The 12,255-nt window shown below is 37.2% G+C and overlaps 1 protein-coding gene across 1 annotated transcript; it reads right to left on the minus strand.

Annotated features, from left to right (window-relative positions):
* Nucleotides 1-812: 812 nt before the first annotated feature.
* On the minus strand, nucleotides 813-11,532 carry OTULIN (OTU deubiquitinase with linear linkage specificity). The gene is made up of 7 exons (XM_010192612.1): nucleotides 11,219-11,532; nucleotides 7,761-7,834; nucleotides 6,854-6,948; nucleotides 5,710-5,853; nucleotides 3,067-3,192; nucleotides 1,789-2,058; nucleotides 813-1,118 (listed from the first exon to the last, which is right to left on the minus strand). Exons 1-7 carry the CDS (start codon nucleotides 11,530-11,532, stop codon nucleotides 924-926), a joined length of 1,218 nt encoding a protein of 405 aa, XP_010190914.1. The 3' UTR covers nucleotides 813-923.
* Between the last annotated feature and the right edge of the window lie 723 nt (nucleotides 11,533-12,255).

The following is a 12,255-nucleotide window of genomic DNA, read 5'->3' on the forward strand; positions in this document are numbered from 1 at the left end:
GGTTTATTTATATTCCCTTGTAGCTCAGTAACAGATCAAACTAGTTGTTCAAAGGCAAAGTGATAAATGTAACACTGAGCACAGGCATGCCTCATAAGATGTGTCTAAACCACATTTTAGAACATGTTGAACACACATGCTAGTTGTGTAATTATCTTTCACAATAAAATAAAAGTTAACAAATTAATTTTAAGTAGAACAAACCATGAAAATTAAGTTTTGCATGTCATTTCCTCCAGAATATCTGAACAAAACACTTGTTATCATCTTATTCCTTTTCTAGAGGAAGGCCTCCTAAGAGAAGCCAAGTGATTTGTGCCTTTCATTTAAATCAACATTTACTCTCTTGTCCCAGGAATCCTCTGTAGGGCAGACTTTCACTTTAAGCATTAGCAAACTTCAAATAACATCTCTCTTATAGCATAAACCATGACAGGCATTAAATTCCAACTGCAAAAGAATTCTACTGCTTCTTGAGACCCCAGATCCGTACAAATTGCTTCCAAGCAGCAGCATTACAAATACAAGTGAGGACACTGCCAGCTTACTTTTCCAGAAATTTTTCAATTCATCAGTATGTCACTATTTCAGGGAGCGGGTCAGCCCATGTCTTACCAAAGCCTCACTTGTCTTCTTAAAAAAAGTAAATCTATAGTTTTTGCATTCCTATTCAGAGTAAGCCCTTCAAAAAACCAATTGTAGCAGTGTCCTTGTTTTCAAATGGGCAACAGAAGCCACACTCTCAACACTTCTACTCTTTTAAGCTAGTGCCTACTTGGTATTTAGGTCAGATGTAAGCTTCTAGAAGATGTATTTCAAATTTTGTAGATTTAATAACGCAGATTTAATAACCATCCTGTTTCAAAATAGCACTGGAAACCTCAATAAGCAGCACAGGTTTGTCTGTCAAAAAGATGTCATGTTTACAGCATAGTCTCTTGGCACATTCTGACTGGAATATTATAATGTCTGTCATCTTCAGTTATGAGAGTCACCACAGGCCAGTCCTCCTCTGGGTCATTGGGATAAAGCGTGATGAATTCATCAGTACTGTATTTATACAGCCGGTACACTTGGATGGTATACTGCAGGGTGTAAGCAAGGAGAAACATTTCCACCTACATTGGAAAAAAGCAGAAATATGATGTGTAACATTTAATGTACCTTTTACAAGATATTTATCGTAAAAATACTCAACTAATACCTATCAGATGCAGTTTTTCAAAGAAAAAAATTGTAAGCCAATGAGAATGCATATTGATCTCTAGTTCAATCATTCAAGCCATTCTTTACTTGCAGCACAAATACCTCTAAGATGCAACACCTTTAGCATGGAGCTCTCCAGACCCAACAGTGGTAGAGTATTAGTCCTAAAGAAGAGCTGCTTTACACAGAGTGTCACTTCCCTACTGCCCTGCCACAAACAGGTAGGAAAGACATTCAGGAATGTCACTATTCATCCCATTAAGTCACTAAACCAGACAAGAACAGGTTTCAGGCAGTGATCCTTTCCCTTTCAGAGGGTACTCTGAACTCTCTAACCAAATACAAAGCAGACAGAAGTGTCAGCTGCCAGACAAAAAATAAAAAATTAAAGAACAAAGCAATCAAAGCCCTTACAGACTCTTACTACAAGCAAGCATTTCTACTACATTTTTCCCAGTGAAAGACCAGACACTACACCATTAGATTTAGCCAGATCAACAAAAGCTGGGTCATTTCTTAAACCACTTGAAACCAAAATCTCCAAAACAGGAAAATAACACTACAAGAACAATCTCTCCTTACCTGTTCAAGGCCTCCACTGTGACCAATATGATTCAAGTGATTATGCATTAACTGACAAGGGTTGCTCGACGTATCCCGTGCAAACAGTAACCATGAGAAGACAGGAACTCTTCTTCCATTTTTATCATCATTGTATAATTCAATGGCCGTGTTAAGCATCAAAAATTTCAGTGCTTCATAAAGACTATACTCCTCCTCTTCATTTTTAAACAGTTTATCACAAGCTTCTTGTTTCTCCATAGCACCCTTGATTTCACTTATATTCTTCCACTACAAAAAATAACACACACAACATGTATCAATAGCCATCATCATGCAAGAGCTGTAAAAAGCCACTTGTGAACTGTCAGGTGATCAACATAGGCACTGAGAATTTGATTTCATGAAGGGCTCTGTGCCTTTTTACAAACACTCAAGAACATTTCCATAGCTGTAGTCCCACCAAGGTCAAGTTGAATTAGGCAGATTTTGCTTAAACTAGTCTTTAAGCAAAGCAAAAGAAGGGGAGATTGGAAATTGTTCCAAGGTGGCAAAACAAATATAGTCATGGGGAAATAAGCAGTAAGAAAGTAACCTTTTTATTTCCTGTATCATAAATCCTACACCCTTCATAATCTTTACATTTCAGTTTCTCAGAATGCATATTTCATCCTCACCCTTGAACTGCTTGAATGCACCCTTTAAAATACTCTTAGACAGTAAGACAGGAACAACTACAGAGTTTATAAATAGGTTCCAGAATTTCAAGCCAGGGGAAGATAGGACCAAGTAATATACTACAAACACCAAAAGGGCACAGCCATTTTCCTGTTATTTTAACATTCAATACAAACATGAAAGACTACTCCTATGAAGTTATTTGCTTGCTTTCTGGTTTTGGTTATTTGGTTATTTCAGTTTTTTTTCATTTTCATGACCTGTTTAAGATAGCAACAGCATTTATCCATACTATACCTCATTCCTTCAAATAAATACAAGAAATAAGAGGCAAAAAGTTACTCTATTACATTAATTTCTTCATTGAAATCTTTCTAATAGTTTTCTGCAGAGCTACTTACAAATTAATTCCAGCATCAGTCTCATGGAATCAGTGGAAGAGCAGAAAACTCCCACAGATCTCAACAGGCAATTTCTGTGATTTTTTTTTTTGTGGCATACATTTAGAACAGTGACTTTTTCACTAGTGAAATTATCCTTATGCTAAATTCACCACAGTCAAAAATCGTTGTCATTTTTCTTATTTGCAAATGACCAAGAATAATCAAATACTTTTCCAACCTTTTTCTTTAGAAGCATTAAATATTCTTTAATTTCATCACTTATTTCTCCCATCTTCCTGCCCAGTTTCTGTTTCAGCTGCCACTGCTTGATCCAGTCATATTTGCTTAGCAAGTTTGCAGGAAGCTGGAAGTAGATAGAAGAGAAGACAACTCAAGTCAAAAACCTTAAAAGGAAAAGCCACCCCCTTGCACATTATTATTTTATGGAATTTATTATTTTTTTAATATTTTTGCACCTTATTTTGCACCATCTCCCTTATGAGGAGTGGCTGAGGGAGCTGGGTCTCTTTAGCTTGGAGGAGACTGAGGAGTGACCTCATTCATGTTCATAAATTTGTAAAGGGCAAGAGTCAGGAGGAAGGAGCCAGGCTCTTCTCAGTGACAGCCAATGACAGGACAAGGGGCAATGGGAGCAAGCTGGAGCATAGGAGGTTCAATCTGAGTATGAGGAAAAACTTTTTTACTGTAAGGGTGACAGAGCACTGGCACAGGCTGCCCAGAGAGGTTGTGGAGTCTCCTTCTTTAGAGACATTCAAAACCCATCTGGACATGTTCCTGTGTGACCTAGGCTAGGTGATCCTGCTCTGGCAGGGGGGTTGGACTGGATGATCTTTTGAGGTCCCTTCCAACTCCAGATATGCTGTGATTCTGTGAAAAAAAAAAATGATCTCGCATATGATCTTCTGAACAGATGTTCTATTAACATGACCACAATTGAACACAACTGGCTCTCTAGAATGCTGGTCTATTAATACTTCCTGATTTAACCAATACTTAAGCCCTGGCAAAACTAATCACCTTTAGTAAAGGTTTTTATTGTGGGTTTTTTGTGTGGTTTTTTTTTAATTAAAGAAAACCCTTCCAGCAGCAGATGACAGTGACTGTGTTTGAAAAGCATCCCTGAAACAACACAAGAGAAGGTTTAAGATGTGATGACATCCACCAGTTAAGCCAAAAAAGTCTTCATGGAGCGCAAACTACTTAGTCCAGAACGCACAAACTGTGTTTTCTTCTCAGAGAGCATCACTAAAACACTGGTTTTCTGATAAAGAAAACAATCTGAGGATTAGTGGATGCATCAGATCATACTTCAGCCTCAGAACTGGCTCTTTTACTGCTCACAAGCTCTGCCTGTACAATTAAGAGCTTTTACATTTCTCTTTAAGGGCCTTCCCACCACTCCAGCATGGCACCCTATGCTAATTTGACATATAGAACTAAATAGTCAAGGGTTATATGGCAGTAAACTCTGCAACTAGACATGCACGCAAACATAGGTTTCCCTTTTTTTTTTTTCAAATAACACTTGGTTGAAATTGCGCTGCTTGCTGTCACCACATTTTCTTACATGCCCTATGCTTCAGTGCATTAACAGTTTGTCATTTTAATGAGTGTGTTTTATTAAATAAAATTTATTTAACTTTATTTACAGTACACCTTTTTAAAAAAATGTTAATTACGATGATAGGACATTTTCCTCTGTAAATCAGTAGGAAAAATAGCAGTTTTAAGATGACATTTACCTAAGTACTCCATTTTTAAAAGTTTGCAGATTTGTTGAAGGAGCATTGGGAAACTATCTTCTCTAGTTTGACAATGTGGAGACAGTTGTCAGCCGGGAGAATGTTTTTTATAAAAAGGAAACCTTTTTAGGAGCTACTGATGCAGTACGAAAGATTTCACAGAAATACTTCTATCAGCAATTACAAAAACGCGTCAGCAATAGTTTACTTAACAACAATAGTGATCACAATGAGAAATTTTAAGATGGCACTGAAGTTATACAAGAAGACGGTAAGAGCAGCATGATTCTGCCTGGACTGCCTGCCTACAACACAGAGTCTGCATCAGACATCCAGCATTTCCACTTCCAGCAGCAAGCTGGACAGCTGGAAGCTTGGTCTCCTAAAGTGGGCCACTTCCATGTAGGCAGCCCCTTACAGGCTGCTTCCATGTTCACTGATGGCACCAAATGGACTTTGTTGATGCAAGACAATTTCTGAAATATTTTTCTTCTACTCTTAGTAAGACACCTTGCTTTGTTGATCTATCAATGCTTCATAAGGACTGTTTCTTGTATCAGGTTGCTCTTACACACTTGCTTTAAGTAGTATTTAAGACACAGGGAATACATACATTCTGAAAAGCCTGCAGCATCCAATCCCTTAATCCACTTTCTGGAAAAACCAGATATGGCCCACAAAAATACAAATGACAGTTTTTAAAAGCTAAAGTTTGGGGTTTTTTGGCTGGTGGGGTTTTGGTTCAGTTTTCTGTTTGTTTTTAAATGCGTTTAAAATAGGCTGTCTATATCTTTTGTTACTACCGGCTGTCTTACAGGAAACCTCTTACTGCTGTATTACCTGCATTAAGAAGAAGCCAAGAGGGCATGATGAAGACAGACAACTTACATTACAGTCAGAATTACAGTACCATTTATACACTACAAACTGGAAACTAAGGGGACCTGGATTCAATTCCAATAATGCCTTTAAGCTGACAAGAAAATTGAACATTACCACTTCTGAACTCAAGGGATATTGAGAAGTGAGCATATAGCATAATAGAGAAATGAGATCACAAAATTATGCAGTAGGTTAGAACCAACATTACTGTCAGAGGATCAGAGTCTGACACGTACCATAGTAAAATCCTCACTCTGCAGCCAGCTTGGGAGCTGGGTAGCTTGGCTTAGTGCCTGAAACAGAGTTGCTCTGAGAGCACAATAGTTATCACCTCGTACTCTCCTTATAGATGCAAACTTCTGAGCAACTGCTTCATATCCCTAGAAAAACACAAAATCCAAATAACACAGGAGCATTAATAAAATATTTAAGGTCATGCACTGGTATAATAAAAGGTACTGGAATATTAGCATCCAAATGCTAATGCTATATAAAAAAAGTTTGATCCACTACCATTTTGGAAGTTCAAATACTTTTATGTCACAAATTATGCTTCAAAAAAAGCTTCCTTATTTCTGCTAAATAACAAACAAGAAACCAAAGGAATCTAAGTAGATTATTTAAACTGTGCCATTTATTTGATGACAGCACAAATATCATTGACATGTGGGTAGCTAAGCCACTGAAGTTTAAAAAAAAAAATCAAATACACGAACATACCGACAATATTATAAATCTAAAAATATATCATGCTTACAAAAAGTTTCAGTAGTAATTTATTCCCTTTACCCAATATGTGTCACATGCAGTTTCTTTTTGCCTCAGGTAAAATTTGCGTTTATGCTGAAATATCTTGACACAAGCCTCAGCACATCTGTCTCCTCCCTGCTGTTTCCATTCGTACACTTTTAACAAAAGCAGCGATGTTGAAACATGGCTTCTGAAGCTCAGCACGTCTCTTCAGCTGACCTAGCAAGATCCAATGCCTTGCACGTCTGTATTTCTCTTACTACTCTCTTGAAGGTGACAAATGGATCTTTTGATTTATGGAAAGTATTTTTTAGGTTTACTCATGCATAGCACTGAATTTTCAAATTGTGTTGGGAAAAAAGCCAAAACAACAAAAACACACCAAACCAACCTTATGCTTTATTTTCTGCCATTCTAGCTCAAGATTAAAACAAGAAAACTAATCCAAAACCTACCAAAAAAAATTCAAGAAAATTTAAGAAAAACTGAGCCTGTTCATTAAAGCTCCCCACTGGAAAACATTGCTATTGTATTTCCTGTTTTAAAGATTGCTCCCACAGGAAATCACCCACTAAACATACAAATGAAAACAAAAGGAATAACAAAATTCAACAAAAAGGGAACAGATACCTTTCTCATCCTTTTTGCTACTGGAGTATTTCCTCTCCATTCTTTTCTGCAATACTCCATTATGTCCATTTCGGGTGCAATGCTAAGTCTATATTCTGTCAAAATATTATACGTAACATTATACTGAGAACTGTGAAACAGAACAACACAGAGCACTGAATTTCTAAATACGCTATCACTTTAACATCGGTGCCACAGGAGACTGGCAGCACAACCTACAGCTACTAAGTAGTTATTAGTATTAGAGGGGGAAAAAGCCAAACAGCTTGCTCTGAAAATAAAAAGTGAACAAAACCAATGACGTATTCCAATAAAACAGACAACATTCTGCTTCTCTCTTCTGAAAAATACGAATTGGCAAAGCGCAGGAGTTAGTACTCTTTATTTTCTTAGCAATCAGAACAATGCTGAGTGAAAATTTCTCTTCATCTTTCAGCAGCTGGCCTATAAACAAAAAGGATGATGGACCCTTGTGAATAAGCCAGAAACAACAGCAGAAAGAAGAAATCCAGTTTTTTCTTGAAATCCCAGCAGCCTTCATTCCAAAACAGACAGTAGTGAGGTTATAAAGGAATCCCAGCAACAGATGCTGCTACAATGACTACAAATGGGTAATTTTCAAGAACAGTCTTAACATAGGCTATATGACTGCTTTCCAAAGGATTCACATTCTCTTGTTAAGCAACTAGAGAAACATGTGAAAAAATATACTAAGAGCAACTACTTTTACATAAAATTTATCTTTTTCTGAATTAAACTGCCCAATGTACTCAATCATTATAAGTAGCTTCTATTGCACACTGAGACCTCTGTGAACAGAAATCCTTGGAAACAAGGGTGTCAGATCATGACTAACTGGTACTACAATGAATCATAATATTGTGTATGAAACAAAGTTCGAACCTACCTGAAATGCTTTTCTCATAACGTAGTATTTTTTCTCTCTCTATTTCTTCTGCATCACGATACATGTCCTCCTCACTGCAATAGAAATCAACACAATTACTCCATGTAACAGCACAGATCTTACAGTAATTTATTTTTTCCTCTATTTACGACTACAGGCAAGTTCTTAAGTCGTTCTCCGCGTATTTTTTCAACTTGATTTGCTTTCCATCTTACACATTTTTATAAAACCAACATGAGCTCTCAAAAAAAATGTTTAAAGAAGTCTCTCTAATGTTCCTCTCTCTTAATTAAGACACACTGGTAATGATTCACTGCCTAAATTTCTGCTGATTGTATGGAGACTACAGAGTACTAAATTCCCTTTGTATTTGTAAATTATACAGGATAAATTTGTGAAAAATACAAGCCAAAATGCCTTATTTGCCAAATATATGAACACTGCAACCTAAGAATGCATTACTCACTAGATCTATGCTGCACTGGGGCTGAGCAACTCACCCAGTAAGGAGTGAAATATGTGACAGGGTATCATGAGGAAAAGTAGCCAGCTATTTGCAACTGGTTTGAATGTTATGAACTCAAAGAAAACAGAAGTCTGATCCAAACTAAAGGCTATATGAAATTCAGACAAACATTTCTTTCTCCAGTAATACGGGCTTTTTAGTCGTGGTATGCTGTCGTGACTGTCATATGTCTCCATCTGAGCCTATATACAGGCATTGTGAACTCAAGTTATGTCCATGAGGGAGGCAATCATGGTCTAAAAGGATACTGGTTTTACGCATAGCCTAGCACTGTCAAGAAGAACATGAACATTACTGTGGAGAATGTAGGTCCACAGTGTTCAAAAGACCAAAACTGTAAATTGCACATTCCTTTAAATGCAATTCTGAGTGGCGTTTGTCATATAATTACATCTAACAAATAAGCTTTAAAATCAGTTTCACAGCTAAAATACTTTCAAAAAACATACATCACTAAACATATCAGTAGATCATTTAGGTTTACCTCTAAAAGGTTACATTGAAAGTCTGTATTTTGAAGAAAACACATGTGCAGGGAAAAAAAAAGTATAAGGTTCATTGCCCACTACTATTAGTAGTTTTTAATCTGCTACACAAAAAACATCCAAACCACAGTGTGCCTGCAAAAGACCAGGAAGAAATTCAGCCAGTGGCCCTCATCATCTTACCCTACTAAGACAGCACAAGCAGTCAGGATGACTGGAAGGAAGGGTTTAATGTAGCCAGCAGGTAAACTAGATTATTCTCATTAAACTTGAAAGAATACACTGGTAAATTATGGCTCTGTATTTCTTTCTCTTTATATCCAAACCAGTTTACTTTAAAAAGTCAACATTTTAACCTATTTGCATAAATTTTCCTTGAGAACAAAAAAAATGTTTAGTATAAAGACCAACAGAGGTTAATACCAGGAAACTGTCCATCTACTGTGCAGTCATATGAAACTACAGTTTAGTTTTTACTCAAGTTTCAAACCTTTAATGGTCAAATTGGGTTTCCTGGGTGTTCAAGTAGCTGCTTAAACTCTGATTCACAGTAATACTACGAAATTATCAAAGGAGAAACAATCAATGCAGTAGATGTTAAACACAGTGCTCCATTAAAAAAAAAAAAAAAGAGTACTGCCTGCTGAGAAGAAAAATCACAGAAATACTTATCCCAAGTCCTTATCCTTGTCACAGTGTGGCACTGGACAAACCCTAATTTCCACACAAAATATTAATTCTCAGCAGAGATTAAGGTCCAATAAGGTATGTGGAAATTTTCAAGAATAGTTAAGAACCTAGAAAATACTATAAAAAAATAAACAACTGATCTGACAACAGTGATCTCCAGCCTAGCTCATCTATAAGCTAAGAACTGGAAAATATGAAGCAACAGCCTCCTCCCTCTGAGCATGTATAATAAACCTGCCTCCACAAGGGCTCCCACGGGAGGTGGCAGGGCAAAGCGTCACTTTGGGATAGATCCTCAAATACTTTCAGGTAATAACACACAAAGAGAAAAAGTGCTCAGCTTGGTAGATTAGTGAGGTCTCTCAAAAAAGAAGTTTGGTGTAGAGTAAGCAGCACCGTGATTCTTCTGCAGACATTGCCCCGTCTTCCTTCTGGGAGTTGACAAAACAGAACCCAGAGGTTCAGACCCTGCCAGACTAACACCCAGTGTAAACAGGGCACTGCAATTTAACTGAGCTGTTTTGAAATCTAGGTAGCTGAGAGGTGCAGTCCACCTGCACAGGCACTCTCATTGCAGAGCGGAAAGTGTACTGTAACACTGTAGCATAGCAACTGTTAAGTAAATCTGTGGAAACAAGAATGTGGAAACCAAAGTCTTTCCCCATTGATCTTCACATTAGTATTTGACAGTACAGTCAATTACAGAAATTTAGTTTTATACTAATAGTTTTACAGGACTAGAACTCCTGGCAGTGAAGATACCATAGGAAAGCAAAAACAATGCTTAAAATCATCCCTGCATGATAATAAACAGTAGAATATTTAAATTTTTATGTCAGATTAAACTCAGTGCTATTAATAGTTCATGTAAAGACATTAGATCAAATAGAATGAGTATGCCAAGTAGCAGCTAATTTAAAGATTCAGAATAGAGATCCTTATGTACCACACTTTTGCCAGCATGCAAAATACACCAAGTACATATTTATATGAATCCGTGTATTAAATGTTCCTTAATATTAAAAAACTTCACATTAACATATTAGACTGTGAATCATAAAATAAAATTTTTAAAGCATCCTTGAATCATGTACTTATTTTTGTGACTTTTTCATTAAGTCAGCACTTATTGCAGATTTTGGATCTTGTCTAAAATAGTCCACTGTCTACCTACAGAAAGAAAATGAATTAGAAATAACTTTCTTCTCTTTCTTTATTAACTTATTCTTCAGCAACATATAGCAACTCTTAATGTGCTTTTTTTTTTTCAGAAGTTTGGAATATTTTGTTTTAAAACCTTCCCATCTATTTCTTCCACCAGGTACCAAATATTCTTGTAAAGATTTCACTGCCAAACTTGAATCACACAAGTAAATTTTTACTTCAGCCTATATCAGGAGGTTTACAAAAAACCAAACAAACAGCTGAAGTGTTGGGACTGAAAAAAGCCACCTAAGTTTGTCAGCATTGCACCTTACAAAGTGTTCACAAGGTTAAAACAAAGCCACCAGAGCATCTGCCTTCAAGTCTTAGTTTCCCACACTCTGCATCCTACCCTTAAGAGCTTAATGCTGCATCAGTTATAGCCTGAGATGTGGGAAAGAAGACCACTAATAAACTATTAAAATAAGCAATTTATCCAAAGGGTGAAGGTGGCCTTCAACGTTTGAGATTTGGCATTTAGACCTATTTCACTAAGACAGTAACACATACGAAATTTTGCCAAGAAACTCACTTTCATGAATAGAAATCCTCACCTGTCCTCATATGACTCCACTGCCGAAAAATTACTAGACGCAGGTAGATACAGTTCACAGTTTCTAGATGCATCCTGATCTGTCACAAGTAATTTAATCATATCTGTCTTCTCAGGTCTCCCAGTACTTCTGTACACAGAGTCTCTTCTTACTTCCGACGCAGACTGCTCTTTCTGGTCAGCAGCAGCATTTGCTGAACCAAGTTCACGAGAAGGCACACCCACTGCCTTTTCACACTTCATCGGCTGCACCACAAGACTCTCTTTTTTCTGTGTCTGATCCGCACCTGCAGGAAGGCTGGTTGGTTCTGTCATCCGCCCTTGAAATTTATCCTGGCTTTGAAGAACAGAGAAACACGTGAAGACTATCTCTCACAGAAGAGCAAAAGCACATTTTAAGAAAATCACAATGTTCGATAGTTATATTCTGAGGATTCAGAAGGTATTTAAATTACTCAAAAGCAGGAACAAAATCCAGAATAGTTCAGTAAAATAACACAGTACACAAGCTACATTCAAATTCATCTCTCACTGGCAAGCCAATTTCATTTCTTACCAAGGCTAACCTATGCCAGCTCCTCAAACACAACCTGTGCCAGAATTAGTGCCCTGATTGTACAGCTGTGCTTCTCAGGGAGCATTATCAACCAAAAACCTCAGCATTAACAGAAATCTCAGTGAAACAAGTTTCAGTCCTGCAAGAGAAGCACTTTCACAAACTCACCTGGTGCTGTGCAAAACTTTCCACTGCACTACGATTACTGCTTAATGGAAAACCCACTAATATTTGTTTCTTCCAATACAAGTTCGAACTTACGATGAGACAATACCTTCTATAGTCCATTCTGGTAAGCTGTCCAGAGACTTTGGATGTGCTTAAGAAATATGTCTCTTAAATTTATCTTAAACTGATGCATAAGTCCCCCCAAAATAAGTTATGGGTTGCCCTGCAGCTGCCGCACTCACGCTCTAGACAACTCTGCCTTCTACCTTCACGTTAACGCCTCGCACCTGCCATCAACCTTTCCTTCCCAAATG

Source organism: Mesitornis unicolor, unplaced genomic scaffold (genome assembly GCF_000695765.1).
Source record: "Mesitornis unicolor isolate BGI_N332 unplaced genomic scaffold, ASM69576v1 scaffold46599, whole genome shotgun sequence".
Taxonomy (NCBI): domain Eukaryota; kingdom Metazoa; phylum Chordata; class Aves; order Mesitornithiformes; family Mesitornithidae; genus Mesitornis; species Mesitornis unicolor.